Source organism: Orbicella franksi, chromosome 8, assembly GCF_964199315.1.
Source record: "Orbicella franksi chromosome 8, jaOrbFran1.1, whole genome shotgun sequence".
In the NCBI taxonomy this organism is placed as follows: domain Eukaryota; kingdom Metazoa; phylum Cnidaria; class Anthozoa; order Scleractinia; family Merulinidae; genus Orbicella; species Orbicella franksi.
This window is the reverse complement of record NC_138152.1, coordinates 12,700,413-12,720,161: the sequence shown is the minus strand read 5'-3', so window position 1 is coordinate 12,720,161 and position 19,749 is coordinate 12,700,413. Positions and strand designations below refer to the sequence as shown.

At 41.0% G+C, this 19,749-nt stretch overlaps 1 protein-coding gene and 1 pseudogene across 3 annotated transcripts; both read left to right on the top strand.

Moving 5' to 3' along the window:
- The first annotated feature begins 138 nt into the window (after positions 1-138).
- Positions 139-5,210, top strand: LOC145495380 (N-acetyltransferase 8-like). 2 transcript variants are annotated; one of them, XM_081474995.1, is made up of 3 exons: positions 139-571; positions 3,630-4,867; positions 4,906-5,210. In XM_081474995.1, the coding sequence occupies exon 2, from the start codon at positions 3,632-3,634 to the stop codon at positions 4,379-4,381; it is 750 nt and encodes a 249-aa protein (XP_081331121.1). In that variant the 5' UTR covers positions 139-571; positions 3,630-3,631; the 3' UTR covers positions 4,382-4,867; positions 4,906-5,210. The 2 variants fall into 2 exon arrangements, with proteins under 2 accessions (XP_081331121.1, XP_081331123.1); XM_081474997.1 differs by having other exon boundaries at positions 139-575.
- A 4,960-nt stretch (positions 5,211-10,170) lies between these two features.
- Positions 10,171-16,690, top strand: LOC145495346 (uncharacterized; annotated as a pseudogene). The gene is made up of 2 exons (XR_014050403.1): positions 10,171-14,770; positions 15,405-16,690. The product of XR_014050403.1 is annotated as an uncharacterized LOC145495346 (transcript).
- The last annotated feature ends 3,059 nt before the right edge of the window (positions 16,691-19,749 follow it).

Sequence of the window (19,749 nt, the reverse complement as noted above, 5' to 3'; positions counted from 1 at the left end):
CTTGATGTGACTGAAAATACTGCTTACAGTGTTGCGATTGGTGATATACAGTTTCTAAGGGTTTTTATAATCCAATCTGTTTGTTTTTTTTTTATTTTATTTTTGAATACTGGGTGGCTTCTGTCCACCTTCATCAGAGTTGCAGTCAAGAAGGAATTCCAAAAAGAAAAAATCAATCGGGTTACCAAAAAAAAATGTGTATTGCTTGTTTGCTTCTGTTGACATTGATCGGGCCTGTCGGAGGCGGAGCGCATAAAATTACATTAACCAGGGGTGATTCCGAATATTGCGGTCAGTAGAAACCGAAACGGACCTTTCCATTTGAATTCCAACCGAAATTTCCGGAACCCCCGTTACTGGATTAATGTCGAGCCCAGTGTCTCTCCTGCTTCGCGATCAACCGAGCCGGAGAGAGTCTGAACTGGAGGTATAATTGGTGTTAGCTTATATGCATAACAAAACAGCGGACCAAGAAGCATGGGAAAGGTTCTGCAATCTTCTGCCATCTGTAGCGAGTTAGAAGCTTTACGTTTCGTGTGATTCTCAGAGCTTTGGGGATTCTTACTCGAGGGTAGGTAAGTTGCACTTGATTTATTACCCTGATTTCAATTTTTGATTTTCCATTACCAAAATTCGATTGTTTCTTTTTGCTCGGAGCTCAAAATTTTGTTAGTCTGATAGAGTTTTGACAATTTATATGATGGTGTGTTTCAAAGGAAATGAGTTAAATCTCTGTTTCAATTATTTCCTTGAAAAGCATGGGATTAGCTTATTAAAGTTCGGGAAATCCGCAGGAAACTGCGAGAACTGGGAATATTCATCAAATCTATGCTTCCCGGCCCTTTTAGGCTTTGAATTGTTGGATCATGTGTTCTAAATTAAAGACATCTGGGGTTGAGTGTCGATTAACACTCAATCGACATCTCGATCAACACCTCAACGGACACTCAATCAACATTTGATCGGTTGACTAATTTTAAAAGACACGACACTGAGTGTTGATCGATTCGTGTGAGTTTGCTGACACTTAGCTAACTATCAACTGACTGTTGACCAAATTCAATGGAGATGTTGATCAAGTGTCGGTCTAGTGTCGACCGAGTATTGATAGAGATGTCAATCAAGTGTCCATCAAGTAATAATTTACATCAAACATGAGAGACAGTGTTTTATCGGGATATCCAAACACCGAGAAGAGAGCTGAAAATACAACAGGCAGCAGTGTTTGGATAGCTGATGAAACACTGTCTTGAGTGTTTGATATATCTTCTCAATCCAAACTAAAAGTAAGGAGTAAACGGAGAAGTAAAATTTTCAAAATCTATGCTAATTAAGACCAGCTATCCAAACCTATTTCTTTGTTTTAAGTTTATGAATTATTAATGAGTTTGAGAAATGTTGATCAAGGGTATTGATCAAGGGTATTGATCAACACTCAACTGCGGATGTCTTTATATTTAGTACACATGATCCATTCGTTAGGGAGGATAAGTTCAATATCATTTGGATTGCTTGGTTCCAGAAAAATAATACCCATACCCCTACCATGGAGGGAATTTCATGTAAGCCCACCCTCCTCCCAGGAATTTCCATTTTTTGAACACAAAAATAACCCCCACCCCACCTCTCTGGAATTTCCATGAGTATTATGTACACCCCCAATACCCTCTGAAAAAAAAAATAGTTTTGGCAGGAAAGTGTGTTCAAGTTGAAGTGAACACTCCAAACAATTAACCGTCTGCATTGCATGTCACTGCTGTTTATTCTCGATCCATCTTAACGCCTGAAGAGACACGCAAAGAAAACATACCGACAGCAATTTATTTAAATATGTTGGTAACTTGTCAAATTTAATTACCTCAAATTTAATAAGTCTCAGTTTGTGAATGTGGTACAGTTTTGGTTGAAGGACTGATGAGTGTAGATGAAATTGACACCATACTTTTATCGTGAGCACGATCGCTAACACACTAATGACGAAAGCCCATTTTACAGCAAAATTACATACAAATGGACGGAAATACACATGAACAAGAAATTCTCAAGTTTGTGAAATCGTAACATCATTTCTACCTTTATAAAGAGACTCATTTTCACAAAAGAAATCAACTGCCACCTAATAGCTTCGAACAAACTAGGCTAGTCACCAGTGCTTTTCGGTCCACAAGGTGGCTCCATGTACACTGGTAACAAGTCATGGCAGCCATTTCCAACAACAGCATGTTCTTCGCTCTTGTTAGCTTCCAAAGTGCTTTTTGAAGAAAGTTTATTTTTAAACATAATGCAATTCAAATACAAGTTTTCAAGCTACTATTTTTTCATGTGTAAGATCTACTTAGTAGGTAAGAAAGGAGTTTTGAGCAGCCAGATCAATACTTGAATCTGTATTGTATCGAAGGACATCTGGAAGCAAAATTGATTATCCAACCCCCCTTCCCTACAGAATTTCCTGTATTTTGATTGGCTGTTTTTCTATGGCATTGTATTAATAAACATTCTTAATATTGATGTTGTGATGCCAAATTGAAAACGTCCAACCAGTGAGAAGCAAGGAAAGTGAAATTAAAAAACTGCTACATGGAACAAAATGCATTTTTTCTTTTCTCCATTAAAATTTTTTCTCTGTAATAAATAATAAATAACTTTATTTAAGTGTCAAATATATCTATCACTGTTGTGCTAATTGGGGACACTGCATAAACTATTTAGAGTCCCAACTGGTAGGAGGCTGACCAGTTGGCTATTTACACAATGTGGTTGAGGGGTTGAACTCGGGACCACTGAGAACCAATCCAGATTGTGATTGGAATCAGGATTTGAACCAGGGTAATCCAGATTGCAAATCCAGCACCCTAAACCACTCAACCACATTGCCTCCTTAAACTGAGAAACAATAGGGACTGCTTCTGGTATAATTCTCCTTGAAATTGTCAGGGCTACGTCAACCATGCCAGTCATCAAGGAAATGGTGACATGCTAACAAATTTCCCTAAATGGAACTGTTAGATGATCTGAGGATTATTAGAGAGCATTTGTATGCTGCCTTGCTGACAAGACAAGTTTCCAAATGATAAGAGTGTGATGATGTAACACATTCTCTCAAGCTTTTAATTGCTTACTTAATTTGGCTCCGAAGTATCTTACTCAGTACTTTACAAGGAATAGGGCGTTTCATGATCATGCCAATAGAAGAAGTAACGGCCTGCACCCACCGAAGCCTCAACACAATATGGAGAAGAGAACTTTCAAGTATGCAGGAACAATCTGTTTCAATGCATTACCCGCTTGCATTGAAAGTGCCCCATCCTTGAGTAATTTTAAAAGCTTGATAATTAAGCATTTTTATTAGAAACTTATTCCCTGGAAATTGATAAAATTTTTATCATATAATATTCGATTGTGCATTTTAGCCTTTTAATTGTTTTTTGGAGTTTTAATCATTTTTTTCTTTTAAATTGTACTTAATGTTTTAGATTTTAAAAATTGTACATATCATTATTTCCTTGAGCCTTTATGGATACCAGCCTTGTTGCTGAATGGGCCACCCTCGGCTGGTGAAATAAAGTTACTTACTTTACCTTATCTAACAAACTTGCAGACAATCGTAAAACTTCCTTTTTTCAATGCAGACATGACACTACAAAGGACTCCTACAAGTCGAGCAGAAGTCAAACGACACGAATACACTGACGTCATTATTCGTTCATTCCAATTACGTGACAGTCACGTGGTTCGCAACATCTTTGCAGAAAGCATGGGAGAAATGCGTGGTCCCTTTGTCCGTGACGTCATGTCACAGGCTATTTTGTATGGATTGTTGCTATTGCTGCCTGCAGGGCTTTTAAACCATATATGGCCCCTTTGGTCGTTCAAGCTCTATATTTTTGTCCTATTTGGCTTATTACTTACCTTGTTCATTGGATTACACATTGGTTTCTCGAGGTACATTCAAACTTGCTTACACACAGATCTAGACAATGTGGAAAGTACCTACTTGTGTCAAACGAAATCCCACATGTGGGTGGCGGAGTTACACAAGAAAATCATCGGCATGGTCGCTCTTGTTCCCCTGGACGACCACGAGGACAGCTTCGGAAGGCGTCGGGAAACTGTCGGAAGGCTTCGGAGAATGGCCGTTTTGCCCGAGTTCCGACGACTAGGGGTAGCTAGGAAACTGCTCAGTGAACTTTTAAATCATGCAAGAGAGATAGGTTATGAACAAGTCGTGTTATTGACAACCAGCGCTCAACAGGCGGCGCTAAGTTTTTACCCAAAGCACGGGTTTCAGTTGGTGTCTAAAAGACTTGCTAATAGAGCTCTGAGAGGGTTCTATCATTATGTGTACTGCTACGATCTTGAAAGACGGAATAAAGTTTCATGAAGTTGAAATTTCTCTTATCTTTGGCTTGAAGGCAGTTAGGAAAGAGAGCTAGAGCTTTCAATAATGAGCTGTGACACTGTCGCTTAAAACTTAGTTATCAAACCTTTTTCGAGGCCTGATGCTCAAATTCCTCAGTCAAGGAAGAATTATCTCCCGACATAAGATGAGGTTGGCAGCCAGCCATCATTGTTTATCTCACGTACAGAATTTTACCCCGTAAAACATCACCACTACCCGACAATAACAGATGACTAGCAAGTGCGTGCGTTATGGAAGAGAAAACGGGTCAACCCTGCTTCGAAAGATACTGACAAAAATATGAAACATTAACAAGCGTTCTTAAAATGAAATATTTTCCCACAAAAGACCATGAAACCAAACTTAGAAGAATTCGATTTCGATAAACCATGGATATTTCACAGTGGGTGAGGAACACCGCTTTTCTGATCTCAATTTATGTTGGGTTTGAGATCAGAAAGTAACTGAGTGAAGCCCACCCCCCCCCCAGCTCCCCTCCCCCCGAGGGGGGGCTCCATATAAAAAGAACGGCGATGCTCGTCGAAAAGAACCCCTCATAAGAGGTACCAAAATCCCGCTTTCTGAGCGTGGCTTGAAATTTTTTTTTACCCTTTAGAGGTACCAATTCTAAAACAACAATTAATCTCCTGTCATTTTTTTTTTTTTTTCGGCTCAGTACCCTAAAAGGTACCGCGGATGCTTTCGCTGTGGACCTTTTTAAGCCGTGAACACCCTAAGAGGAACTAAAACCACTATTTTAAGGTACGACAAGCACTGCTGTCTTTTTTGTATGGGAGTTGCCTTCTTCCCCCTCCCCTCCCCCTCCCCCCCCCGATGTAGCCACAGTCTTAATTTCCCTCCCCCTTCCGATGCAGCCAGAGTCTTATTGTCGGGATCTGAAGGAGACAAATCTCACACAGTCTCCCGGATCGTTCACAGCCGCTCATTTTCCCAGTTCGTGAATGCCCGGGCCTTACTTGGCGCTGTTTCAGGTTTGTTTGGTTAGGAAGATAGGGAGGTCGGAGGCTGATTAGACGGAGCACTGGGGAATTATCCTAAAAAAGGATTAATGGAGTTGATATCTAAACTGAAAGGACAAAAATAAAGTACCTGATTGATAAAAATCTCTCTCATTGTCAAGGCAGTGGGGACCATTTTAAACTCCCCGTTCATTTTAAAAATTTATAACAAACGTTCACAGGCTATATAAAGTTAAAACTTTCGGAACTTTCGGCTGTCAGACTACAGCCTTCGATGGTCAGACTACAGTCTGACAGCCGAAAGCTCTGAAAGTTTTAACTTTATATAGCCAGTGAACGTTTTTTTATAAATTTTTAATATGTTTTGTCCTGGCTACGGTTCTTCTATTTTTATCCCCGTTCATTTGTTTGATTTTTTTATAATTTTGTTTTTCTTTACGTTGTCTTCTTTTCTGCAAAAACATTCAATATGATCCTACAGGCGGGTTATAACAAAGGACACAAAGGCCAAAGGCATCATAACAAAGAGGATTGCAGCCATTTCAAGAGTCAAAATATTTATTTTACCACCGGCCGCATGTTTTAATAAATTGAAACTTAATCCCTCTATGACCTTATCGATGACAGGAAGGCTACTTGTGCATAATAAAATGACATCACGATCACCTTCATGAACGCATATCTGATGTGAATTCCTCGCCAGCGCTGTTACGATGCACAGGAAAAGCTACCCGCAGTCGCTTTGCTACGGCTTTATCTTCAACCTGTTGGTTGCCCTGTGCACGATAGGCTTCATGTGTTACTTTTTTTACCGATTTGATTCCAGACTTGTTTCACTGGAGCGACGTTTGTGGGAGAGGCAACGAGACGAGCGCGTCACAGCCGGCCGGAAACCAGCGTTTTTAAAGCACGAAAACCACAACGAAAGAGAGCATTTGAAAAAGAAAAACGGGGGGAGGTTGGAGGACAGTTACCGTCAACGCGGAGTTTATGCAAGAGCGAGAAAGAAGCGAAGAGAGCGACTTTCGAAATTGTCTGCCTGAGACGTAGGTTACCATACCACATTGATGTTCAAAGACTTCAAAAGGTTCTACGATGTTACGGGGATCTGTTGATGGAGACATCCTTACCATATTACCTTCGATGGATAATATCTTTCATCTCAGTCCTTTATATTTATATACACTAGACAAAGCGGCTTGATATACGCAAGGTGAAAACAGTTTCTTCTGTCTAATCCGAGTAATGCTGACTACAAGTTAGCGAGATCGATTTTGTGTCACAGTACATGACCACTTTGTCAATGACCTATTTGTCACTAATATCCCCAGGAGTAGGGGGAGGGGACTCCCATTTGAACAAAACTTGGATGCTCGACGGAAAATTGAATTAAACATCTAAACTGAGATTAATGTGGGTGAGGGTCGAGCTTTTCTTTTTATCTCTCAAGGACATCACTTTAAAGCGAATATGACAGCGTTCTTTTAATATTTCCTAGGCATCCCCAACCTTTTCACATGGGTGTCACCCACCGAGCTAATATCACTAATCATAGTCAATTCAAGTAAGATTCATAAAAGAACTATGATAGTGTCTAAGTCTGTAATAGAGTCCAATAACAGCCGCTGCTGTTAGTTTTAGGATGTCCTGTTCTGAATTCTTGAGAATTGTTTGAGAAGATTTGGCTGCAAGATTGATTAGCTAGAGGGCCTTGTAAAATGTAACTCTAGGAACAAGTTAGCCTCTTCCAGGGGTTCAGTTTTGCTCCGCCGTCTTTTTCGCGCTGCGCCCCGACTCTGAACGCCTGGTAGAGGCTTAGAACAAGCGCGAGTACGTATGTGGAGCAGGGAAGGAGATTCTTGCGCGCAGGCGGAGGCCATTTTTCGGACGCGTAACTGGCGCTCACTTCTCGCGCTCAGGGTCACCACTGACCAATTGAAAGGCTGACCGGACGGCTGAAAAGAGTAAATTCTATGCCCAATGTTTCGGTTAGTTCTTCAGGGGCTACACTGAAGCTAAGTAGATGTGGATAAAACGGTTACCACTGACACCTGGCGTCTTTTTCTTCAACCTGCTCGCAGGCTTGGGCTCACGTGCAATCTATACCATTAGCCCATTCTAGCCTGTGAAAATTCGACGAGCAATTTTTTTCCACTATTATATACTATTGTAAGTTCATTTTCATAATTTAGTAACATCTAATAAACCTGAAGAGGACTCCTCTGACCAGCGGAAATATTGTATTAAATATACTACGTTGTGTCAGCCTGGCAGTAGTCTTTGACTTATCATTGTTTTACTTTTCAAGGTTGGCTGATTAGATCTCCTGTGAGATCCAACGTTCAATCAAGCGAGATCTTTGCAGTTTTTTAGTTTCCTAATAATATACATGCAAAACTTTCAGCATACTGATTGGCTGAGGGACACGTCAATTAATCACAAACAGTGCAGAGAGTTGAAACTAAATTGTATGTATATTATTAACAAGTGATCAAATGATTTTTCCAGTGCACTTTGGAATAAATAAGTACTCTAAATTTTGCAGAGATTAATATCTCCGAGGGTTGTCTCTGCAAAATTTACTTGTGCTTATTTACTCCAAATTGCACTCGAAATCATTTGATTACTTATACAAACCGCTCAATGAGGGACAACAGATATGGTGCAGAGGAAACTTTCCATATGGCAATAGCATGGATGCCCGTGATACATTTAAGGGACTTGTAGACACATATTGTGGACCCTATACAAGGCTCCTTTCTCTTTTAAATTTCCGATTAGCTTTGAAAATTTATACTGGAGTTCCACGTTCCCCCCGTCACTGTATTCTAGTGTCCAGAGCCTCTTCCGCCTAGTATCGAAATTGACACCGCTTCCGTTTTCAAAAGACACCTCTGGTTTCATTTTGCGCTTCGGTGAGCGAATTACTCGATCGTTTGAAATCAAACTGTCTATGAACTTCAAAAAGTTGTGAAGCAGCGACATGGAACGGCTGAATTTAGATAACAAGCATTAACTTAAAGAAGGTAAGCTAAGAATTTCGAATCAGTTAGTCCTGCTGTCAGCATTTCCTATCTAGTACTAATCGTTCGCGTTGAAGCTGGGCGAGAATATCTAGAGAAAACTTGAAATTTATTTCACGGTGTCTACATGGCCCAGTATTACCGCTCCAGATTTGTTTTTTCAGTTTAGAAAAGATGAACAGGCACATTATTCGCTTTCTTAGGTCTTGTCTGGTTCAGGCTCTATAGTTTAGCTTATTGGTAGCGAACAACGTAACACGTATGAAATCGAATGCATGGTTATTTTAATAAACTCAATAACTGCGAGCATGGAAGCCACTACAACGACTTGTGTCTGAAAAGTTTAAAAGATATGTTCCGCAAAAGATGATGGCCAAATGACTACCATTGCTGACTAATTCGAACAAAGCATGCGATACAAATTGTTACAACGACGTAAATTTTTCAATCCTACACGATATATAACCTACTATTAGAAAATTTCCCTTCCGGTTTGTTCAGTCCCATCATTTAAAATAAATTAAAATGTTCAGTAAAATCTATGAAGCCCTTTCTTGCGTTTGTTTCTATTGTAGCTACGATGCTGAAGGCAGAACAGTACATATAGATTAGACGTTCATCATTTTCATTAATTATTTTATTTTATTTACTTTATTTCTAAATTTAGTGTTCGTAGAAGGCGCGTGGGTGTCGCGTGACTTGTTTTTGTCGTGCATGACGTCATATTTAAATCACGCGAACCGTCGTTGGTCAAGGATAAGGGTTACTAGGACTCTGGGAAGTAGATAGAGTACGAAGTTAATTTTTTGGCAAAGAAGTGTTCGTTTAATATTCATCCACTTTAAGGCAACGTTGATTAGAAATTTCATAGCAAGGATATATCAAAGCTAGACGGGGAGCAGTCTCTCTTTAGCTCGAAAATCCGTGAGTAAGAACAAAAAACAAGTGAGCGTGTCGGGGCGCGGGATGACGAGCATTTGTTAATATATAAGTTAAAAAAATATTTTGATGCCGCTCACAAACACAATTTTGAGATGCTTTCTATTGGCTTTGACTGGATCATCTTTTGGCTGTTAAATGCAGCGAAACCTTAATGATCATTTTATGAGCATAATTGTGGAATCTAGAATTATAATGTGTGAACTTTGGCATAATTCCCCAGCCTTTTTACATAATTCCACATATTGAAAGTAGTGCTAGCAGCATAATTTGCCTTTTTTAGGAACACAATGGGCCTCCGGTTTGAAGAGAAGTTTTGAAAAGCTCCGTTTCCGTGACGGAAGACCTAACCGTAAAAAGAAAGCTGCGATTTCAAATTGCTCTGGTTTAAAAAGCGTTTTCGAAAAGCTCCGTTTTCATGACGGATTAGGCTAGAATTAGTGTGTACGGTAGGCCTAACCGTAGAAATAAACCTGCGTTTTCAAATTTCACTGACGTACCTCATTCCAATATTGTTCCGAGGAATAAACGCTCTATTGTGTCTAAATTTTCTTCCTCGCGCCACTTCAAAAATCATGTATTTTAGATGAAAGGCGTGAAAAGCCAAGTGTAAAATTTGGAAAAAAAAAAAAAAAAAAAAAAAAAAAAAAACAGACAAATTGCGTCTTTCAATTTTTTTTCTATATGCCCCACGGTCGAGTACTATTCATCCGGAGATGCACTATGGGCAGATAGATAGTGTCTCTCCGCCGATAACTACCATCGCGTCACGTGATCAATTTACACCAATAAGAATCGGAGAAAATTTAGTAGTGAATTATAAGAGAGGATAGAGGCTTCGGTCAACGTTGCACTTAGCTTAAAGTTTATATTTCCAAATAGTAATTTTATACATAGCGCCCTCTCGCTGACGAATTCACAAGCACTGTTTTGGAACGTTTGTTCAACTATTTTATTCGCATTGTATATTTCATACCTCGTTCTTGTAGGAAATTAGCCAAGAGCCATGGGCTCCTGAATTAACCCATTCAAATGCTGAAAGAGGCGGCATCTTTTCCTTGATAGGTTTGGCCATTTATATTCAATCAGAGAAGCATTTTGTAATTAACGTCAGCACATCTTTCTGAAATGGAAGGACCGGCCCTTTACAGTTCAGTTGAGAAGACAAACGGAGCAAAGTTGAGCAGGCTTCTCATTGACGGTGGAACAAAGGTGCTGAGGAAAGTGTTCAACAGCTATCATTCCCCTGCAAATCTAGTGACTGCTCTTAATTCCAACTACATTACTCTTAACAAACTCTTAAAGAAACGAGTTTTGCATAAGACTCAATGGGACCAGTTGTTCCCACCAGCTGGTGGAGGTGTTCCTGATTCTAACACTTTTGACATCACGCTTCTTTTTGTCCTGCTGACCAACATTTGCGGGCTGCACCCTCCCCCCTCTGGATGGCACACAAAGCCACCCCCCACTGATCTCTCCCTTGAGGCAAACCTTGCTCGTATGAAGTATTTTCGCAATGAGTTACACGGTCATGTTACAACAACAGGTCTTGACACAGCAACGTTCACTGCTCTTTGGAACGAGATCAGTGCTGTTCTTGTTGTTCTCGGACATGACCAGGCAGAAATAGATAGACTGAAAGCGCAATGCGGCGGGGAGGAGGATTATCTAAATGTTCTGTTTGAGTGGGCTAACAGCGAAGAGGAAATTAAGTCACAATTGAATGAGATAACTCGCGCTCAGAAAAAAACACATAAGGCTGTAGAGGAAGTTCGTCAGATGCTCAAGAAAACGGTTAATACAAAATTAAATCGAACGACAAAAGACAACGTTTCAGAAGAAATCCTCAAAAACCTGGCAAAGTCTGAGTTTAAGGGAGACATCGAGTTTCACGCAGGAAGATTTCAAGTTAACACCCGTGAGTGGGTCTTCAAAGAAGTGGAGGACTGGTTAGACAACAGAAACTGTCAAAACCGCGTGATGGTGATCAGCGGAAATGCAGGCATGGGGAAGTCGGTTATCTCTGCTGTTATTTGCAAAAGAATGCAAAAAGCTGACAGACTGTTAGGTAGCCACTTTTGTCAGCATAATAATACCCGTTACCGAAATCCTCAGTTGATGCTTCAGTCCTTGGCCTGCCACTTATGCCAAGCCCTGCCAGAGTACAAGAATATCCTTGTGGAACAACTGTCGCGAAATTTGGGAGTAGAATTAGATAACCTGGGAACCGAAGAGCTGTTTGCGTTGCTTTTCAAAGAGCCCCTGGGCATTGTGGCTGATCCTGGTAAAACCACGCTAATTGTTATAGACGGCTTGGATGAAAGTGACTACCAAGGACGCAATGAGTTGCTCGACGTGATTGCCAATCAGTTTTGCAAGCTTCCACTGTGGATCTGATTTCTGGTAACCACTCGTCCCGAGAGAAACATTGTAGAGAGTCTCAAACATCTGCAACCGTTACAGCTGGAATCAGATGCCGAAAAGAATTTGGACGACATCGAATTGTTTTTCAAGAAAAAGCTGCAGTATGTGGTGAATGGAGATGTGTCAGACGCTTTTATAAAGAAACTTGTAGCAAAGTCCGAAGGCCTGATGCTGTACGCCTACTTCCTCGTTGATTTTATTCAGAAGAATGCGTTACTTCTACAACAAGGGGAGTTGGATCTCAACTTGCCGTTAAGCATTTCCTCTGTTTACCATTCTTATTTTAAGCGTCTGGAGGTCGAACTTTGCAATGAAGTTTGTATAAACGAGGAAACGTTTCTGATCTTTCTTTGTGCTGTTACTGCTTCGAGGGAACCATTACCGCTAGCTTTCGTTTCAAAAGTCTTTGGACTTGGAACCATGTCGAAACTTGATCAGAGAAAAGCAAACAAAGCTATAAGCTGCGTTTCCGCTCTTCTCCCAATTCGCGATGGTCGTCTGCACATAATTCACAAGTCAGTAAAAGACTGGTTGACTGACAAGTTCTGCTATGGAGATCACGACTTTATTGTTGACGAGAGAGAGGGCCACTGCATCCTTGCAAGGCTTTGTGCCAGTGCACTTAAGGATTTGAAACAGAAAGGCGTTCATGATGCACAGTTCAGTGACGCTGAGAAGTATGCCCTTCAACATGGTGTCCAACACATGCTGGCTCTAGGGGAGGATTCAAGTCCTTATGGAATTGAATCGACGATAAAAATGTATGTGATTGATTTGGAACTAGTGTATGCAAAGCTCTGTGTCAGTAACGCGTACAACACAGTAGCCTCTGAAGATATCCTTACCGTTCAAATGCATGAGATGTCTAAGGATCTGCCTGCTGAACTGCAGAGAGCCCTAAGTACATTGCTGTTCTTGTTACGGAAGCACCGTAACACACTGAGGGATCTTCCGCGTGTCCTCTTCCAACTTGCACTGAACGAAGGCGGCCCACAGGTGTCCCCTGAAGCATTCAACGTGTTGGAGACCAGATATTTTGAAATTCCGTACATGGAATGCCTAGATGACGACGCTCCCCAAGGTGGTGCCTCAGTCGAATTACACTGCTCAGATACAGTAGCTTGTTTTGATGTATCATCTCAGTTAGACTACATGGTTTGTGAATGCCATGATGGAACGATACAACTGTGGTCGCTCAAGACCAGCAAGCTAGAATGGGTAAGACCTGTCATATTCAGGAAAGATTACGTCGGTGTGCCATTTGGAAGTGCGTATAAAATACCTCAGTCATCTCAATTCGGAAACTTGGACCAGAGTCTGAGGCCCCTCTCATGTTATCGCTCTGTCGCTTTCCATCCTAACGGCAACTTTGTGTTACCAGGGAACCTCAGTCGTGTTTATACCATTGATGGGGATCATCAAAGGCTCTTTCCCTCAAGTAGCTGCAATTTCACTGTTTGCCACTTTTCTGATGACAGCACCAGGATGCTAACCGATTGTCTCAATGAGACACGATGCGTAATCATGTGGAGTTTGTCAACTGGTAAAGAGATCACTCGTTTAACGAGAAGTGAACCTGTTCTATCGTTTGCCTGTTCTCGTGATGGTACGTTGTTAGCGATTTGCCATCCACATTCAATCTGTCTGTTTGAGGTAGGCTATGATTTCCATTGTCTCGGAGAAACGGCAACACCACTTTCCTGTGGGTTGATCAACTTCTCACATGACAATCAAGTTCTGTCTTGTCTCCATCTCACGGAACTGTCAAGACACACTTGCCGTTTTAAAGTCAGTTTAGAAGATTCTCCTAACATCGCATCGAAGGCTGTTTTGGAGGAAATTGATGAGGACCAAGACAACTCCGGTCCCTGGGAGTTTGAACATAGAATTAATGGAGGATTTTTGTTAGGAGACCCGATTGACATCTCAAAAAAAACGTTGTCAAGCGTGGTGCCATTTTGGGAAGCAGGATTCATCTCTGTGCTAAACGAAGAAACTGCATTGATGAGTAGTCCAGATCTCAACTACCTGAGTCTGATAGATCTTCGCAAGCTGAAAGAGAACAGCGGAGAAAGTCCAGGAACCACCGTGCAAGATTTTGCATTTTCTATCGATGGACAGACTGTTTATGTAGTGAGTAATGATGAGACAAGTCAAACAATGGTCACTGCCTGGGACGTCTCAAATAGAAAGGTTCAAGGGCGACTAGAGCTTCGGCTGATCTCTCTTGTACCTGTGAGAGATGGTGTTGTTTTGGTGGCACAAAACAAACCACCTGAGCTGTGGAATTTCAAGTTATCCACTTGTGTCAGATGCTGGAGCACGTTGACTGGAGTCACGAATTTGATCCCTATATCCGAAGAACTAATCGCATGCGTGGGAAGGCAAGCGGACGTAAATATCGTAGCTACGACTGGCGGAGAAATTGTGTCGACGATTCAACCGTTTGATCAAAGGCAGGTTATTGCATGCAACAGGAATTGCCAGTTAGTAACTTTTAGCCAAAAGAATCGCTTTCCGCTCAGCTCCAATGAAGGTTGGATAGAAGGGACTCTGAGGTTGTCAAATACCACGACACTGATCTGGGAACGGGATACGTCTCTGCCCTGGTGTGAAGGTTACAAAGATCTGCCACATTGCATCTTCTCTCCTAAGGAAACGTTTGTAGTTGTTTGGGGAAAAGCTCTCCTTGACGGCCCTGGTGTACACATCCTCGATGCACTTTCAGGAGGCACACACCACACTCTTCCTAACAGCAAAAACGTGGTTGACTGCAAGTTTGTCTGTGACGAGGAATGTCTTGTCTACAACAGAGGAATCAACGTTCTTCGTCTGTTCAACGTCAGGTCAGGCGATCTGCTGACTGTTATGGACATCGAGGAGCGACCCTGTTGCTTAGCAGTCTGTCTCCCCCACCATCTCATCGCCATCTGTTTAACGGGCGTCAGATTCAGGGTCCTCAAAGTGTGGTCGCCACAAATCAAAGACAGGAGGGAAAGCAAAAGGTTAGCTTTACGTTGTGTTTGCTTGTTTTAAAATCAGCAACAGTCCACATAATGGAAGTACCCAAAACCTATATGACTTGCTGGGCTTGACCGAATGATTCCTCGGTTCAAAATTGAATGTTTCTTTTCGGCGCCGATAACGCTGTTTTTTTTTTTTTTTTGTCCGGAGCTGATAATGCTTCTCCGTGAGAGAACATTTTGCTGGAAGCTTGTCATCTCATTTATAAGCGACCTGTATGGGTTTCTCGTGTAGGCTTAGACGCAGTACCAGTCCGAATCAAAATCCTGGTGTTTAAATTTGTTGTTACCTCTAGCTTTGATAAATTAATTGGGTATTCCGCCCCATTTCGCGTCAGCTGTTTTTTTGCAACTATTAAAATATTGTATAATCTTGAAAATATAGAAGGGCCGCAGCCAGGATGAATCATGGTAAAATTTGGAACGTCCTCTGGCTAAAAGTATATAAAAATACAAGCATTTGATTGTCTAACTACAGTCTTCATCAGGAGAAAATGCGCCCGTTGAAGACTATAGTTAAGACAGTCGAAAGCTTGCAGTTTTTACATGCATACTTTTAGCCACAGAGCGTGATTTTGTTTTTCAATTTTATCGTTGTGTATTCTATTTTTCACAGAGTTACACGAAGCAACGAGCAGCACGAAGGATGGCTAAAGGAACTCTTAGATATGATCATCTTGGGTTGAGACTTCGGGCAACGAAGTGTGTGATAAGTTCCACAGCTCACGTCGACTCTTTCATCTTATTAAATACAGTGCCATTTCAGCTCTCTCCTCTGCAGAGGCTCGAACATTCGTCATAGAAGTCCACTATGCGAGGTGAGTGCAGGTGCAAAGTCGAATCACGTAGCCCTGCGCCTGCGCTCACATCACCCAGCGGATCCTCTCCACCCGAAAATAAAAACCTTTGAGCCTCTGCGTCGCCTCTGCGGAGGAGAGAGCCATGCCAGCTTATTGAGACCCTAAAGTCACCCATCTAAGTCAGTTCAGCTTCTTGAAAAAGACATGGTCTGCCGTTTCGAGAAGAAGTTGACTACAGTCGAACCTCCCGTAAGCGACCACCCAAAATGTCAAGCCCTGGTGGTCGTCCACGGGAGGTGGTCGCTTACGAGAGCTTAGAGCATATTGGGTTAAGATTTTGGCTCATTAGCATAGGGTAACTGCAGATACTTATCCCATGTTTAAATTGCTTTATTCATGGGAAAAGTCTATTTGGAACCGGTACTTCACATTGATAATTTTCAATGCGGTAATGTTGCAACACCTAATTATCCAATTTAGCTCTATTATCTGTCAAGTGGTCGCCCACGGGAGGTTAAAAAACAAAGGAAAGTTTCAAACTTTTAGCTCTAAAAGTGGTCGCGGTCGCTTACGAGAGGTGGTTGCTTACAAAGGCTCCAAATATAGTGATTTGACTTGGAGACTTTTGGTATTTTGGAAAACTGGTCGCTTGCGAGAGGTGGTCGCAACTGGAGGTTCGACTGTATTCAGTTGTAGATTGTTTCAGTTTTTTTTTTTTTTTTTTTGATTTGCTGATTTTCATGATTACCATTTATTCAATAACATCAATATGCTTGTCTTGCTAATCTGTTTTACATAAGTTGAAAGGTTTTCTTTTTGAACATGTGACCTCAACTTATAATTAGTTGTTATCTTGTATGATTAAGTTGAAAATTTGAGCAGGCTGAGCGAAATTTGTATTCATTGCGTTAAATTAGAGAGAAAGATTCCGCTTTTTAATATATACAGTTACTTAAGAGGCAATCGCAAAGGATAAAGAAATTAAGGACGTTCGCGCGAAAATTTTCCAACATTGATTTTTTTCTGAGACTTTTACCACTGTAAGATGATGAGTTAGTTATGTCAGAAATGTAAAAAAAAAAAAAGAAACAATGGGGGGAGGGGGGGGGGGGGTCACTGACTTCGTTTTGGAGAGAACATGTCCGGAAGAACACCCTAAATCTGAAAAGATCGGGCTTCGTTAGTGAATAAGGCCACAGTGTCTGTAGGCCCCAAAATATTGCAATTGGATCTTTGAAGTGAAATGTTCTCTGCCAAATATTGTTTAAGTGGACCTTTATATTAAGTGAATTCAGTCAACTGGTGAGGTTCCTCAAAGAACAAGTTCGCATTTAGCGGCCATAGTTTCACGCGCCTTGCAGCCGCAAGATGCAGGATGGCAGTGGACAGAACTCTTGAAATTTTTTTAACTTCCCACATTGATTTTTTGTTCATTTTTGGACAATGTGGAGATAATTGTAAATAAAGTCTGTTTCTGGAGAGAAAAGTAGGGGTCACCGAACGTCCAAGATCGTTAAATCCAGGCAAAGCTATAACAATGGTCATCTGCCCTATCATTGTTCATTTTATTACTTAGGGCGCGCTCTCATGCATGACGTGGCGTGTGAATTTGCGTGCGCAGTAAGGATGCCCAGAAACAATCCACCATAGGAAAAAAGATGGCGGCTGTACAGTTTACCACAATGCCTTGCGAACGTAACACAGCCTAAAAGGCACAAAGAAAGCCAAATTTTACAGTGTTTGTCCCTGTACTAATGACATTAAGTAGCCCATGTTTGAAGATTTTATATTGTTTCTGTACGTTTTTTATGAACGTTGTTAAGGTTTTCGTGCGCTAAGAACTTCTATGGGTAAATGTACCAGTCGCCATCTTTTTTCCTACGGAGGACTAGCGCGAACGTCCTCAAGTCGAATTACGCGTCGGTTCAATAATACAAAAGTTTAAAAGATAAGGACAGGGGAAAATGTTATGTTGATATGAATCTGCATTGTATTAAAGAGGACTTGAACTATTCAGTGACACCTCTTGATAACGGAGTTCGAGGGCTGTACTGTAAGTTACGGACCGATTTTTTTTCTCATGCGCTTACCATAAATTGAAGGAGAAAAACGAGGATCCGTAACTTACAGTACGGACCGAGAAGAAGAGGTTAGTAAGATATTTATTATAACTCTACTACGCGTCTGCCGGGTGCGGGAACGATTTGTATTCACGCGGAACGGCATCAAATTTCTGACGCACGTCAAAAGCAAAACGAGTCAATTTGAAATCTTTGTTAAGTGACTCTTAAGTTGTTAGCAGGTTTTAATACACAATTTTAGAAGTAAAAGAAAGTTTTAAACTTTTACTTGCTATAAAAGTTAAGAACACTTGGCGATAAAACACAAAACATTGTGGCAACAAAAACAGCTTTAAATTTTAGCAGGCCGTACAGTACAATATGGCCCGCTAAATTGACCAATGAAAGCGCGCGTCGTAACTGAGAGATACAATAATTGTTAATATTTTCCGTACAATTTGAGTTACGAATTTAAGTATTTCCAATAACAAACGGGAAATTGCAAAAAAATTTTCGATAATATGAACAGTTTTATAATTGCAAGTCCGCCAAACAACGCAACATATAGTTTGGCTGTTAAGGCTGATAAAATGCAGCGAAAAAAAAAAAAGTGCTCGCGACTTTTTACTTTTTTAGAGGCAGCGTGGCAAAGGTGTTAAGGCGCGGGTGGACTTGAAATCTGGAGGTCGCCAGTTCAAGTCCCGCTCTGACCACTAAGCTGGAGTTGTTTCTTGGTAGACTCTAGTTCAGCTCCTCACTCATGCTTGTGAATAGTCAACTGGTCTGCCTCCCGCCAGTTGGGATTTTTAAAGCCTATTACATTTATTTGAAATATTTCTTTCTTTCAGTTTAAGTGGCATGCCTGAGAAGTAGCCAGTTGTAGCTAATCGCATCGACCACCATAAATATTTAAGAACACCAGTTTTTTGACATTTTTTAAACAATGCACTGACAGCAATATCAGCGGCAGGCACGCTTAGACTAAACAGACTGAACATTATGAAGACATGATTGATCAATGATTGCAGTTATACACACAACTTGAGCAGTAGTGAGATTAAAGCCTGAAAAGGATTCAGGCCTGAACGGGATTCGAGCCCATGACCTCCGCGATACCATTCAGTGCTCTACCAACTGAGCTTTCAAGCCAACTGAGAGCTGGTCACGTTGAGGGTTCGTAACATACCCGTAGATGGTCAAGAATACAAGTGAATATATAAAATATCATATATTTAAAGTGCGGAGAATGATATGAAGACAAGATATATCATCGCAGTTATACACACAACTTGAGCAGTTGTGAGATTAAAGCCTGAAAAAATTCAAGCCTGAACGGGATTCGAGCCCATTACCTCTGAGATACCAGTGCAGTGTTCTACCAACTGAGCTATCAAGCCAACTGAGAGCTAGTAACGTTGTGAGTTTGTAATACACTAACTTTAATTTCTTGTGACTTTGTTTCTAGTGCGTAACCCACACACACGCACGAAAACTATGGTTTTCACACGTCACAGCACGCGCGCACTTTCCGTGCGTGCGTACACGCACGGTCTTTTGTGTGGCTCGCTCTTTTCAAATACTGATGATGGGCTAGGCCCAAAACGTCTAGTTTACGCTACTTTTTGACACTTTCATGAACTTTTTCAGCCCTATTTTTAGTTTATGGTCAGTGTCACGCATCACATGATTTTTTCTTGCTCATTTTTACTAATTTTTACATAAGTTAAAATACCGAAAACGCTGACCGCACCCACAACATTTGAGCTGCGAAACAGCCCAACGTTTCTGCCATAGGTTCTGCGAAATTATGTAACGCACACTCTTAAAGCGGCTCCCGCTGACCCGAAATAAAAACAGTGTAGCAGAGGTTGTGTTACTCTTCACGGTAAATTATAGAGAGGATATTACTCGGCGGCGCGAAGATATGAATCTTATTTTTGAGATGTAAAAACGATATTTTACGAACGACTGCAGCATCGGGGGAAAAGGGGGAATTACATGTACCACTGAATTTTTTTTTTGTGTATGTGTGCTTTCTCTCCCATTTTAAACCGTCTCCATGCTAAATAATGTAAGTCCTCTTAGATGAAATAATGGAAAA

What these genes read in the sequence shown, in the direction of transcription:
- LOC145495380 (XM_081474995.1), top strand. Translation starts at nt 3,632, where the DNA reads ATGACACTACAAAGGACTCCTACAAGTCGAGCAGAAGTCAAACGACAC.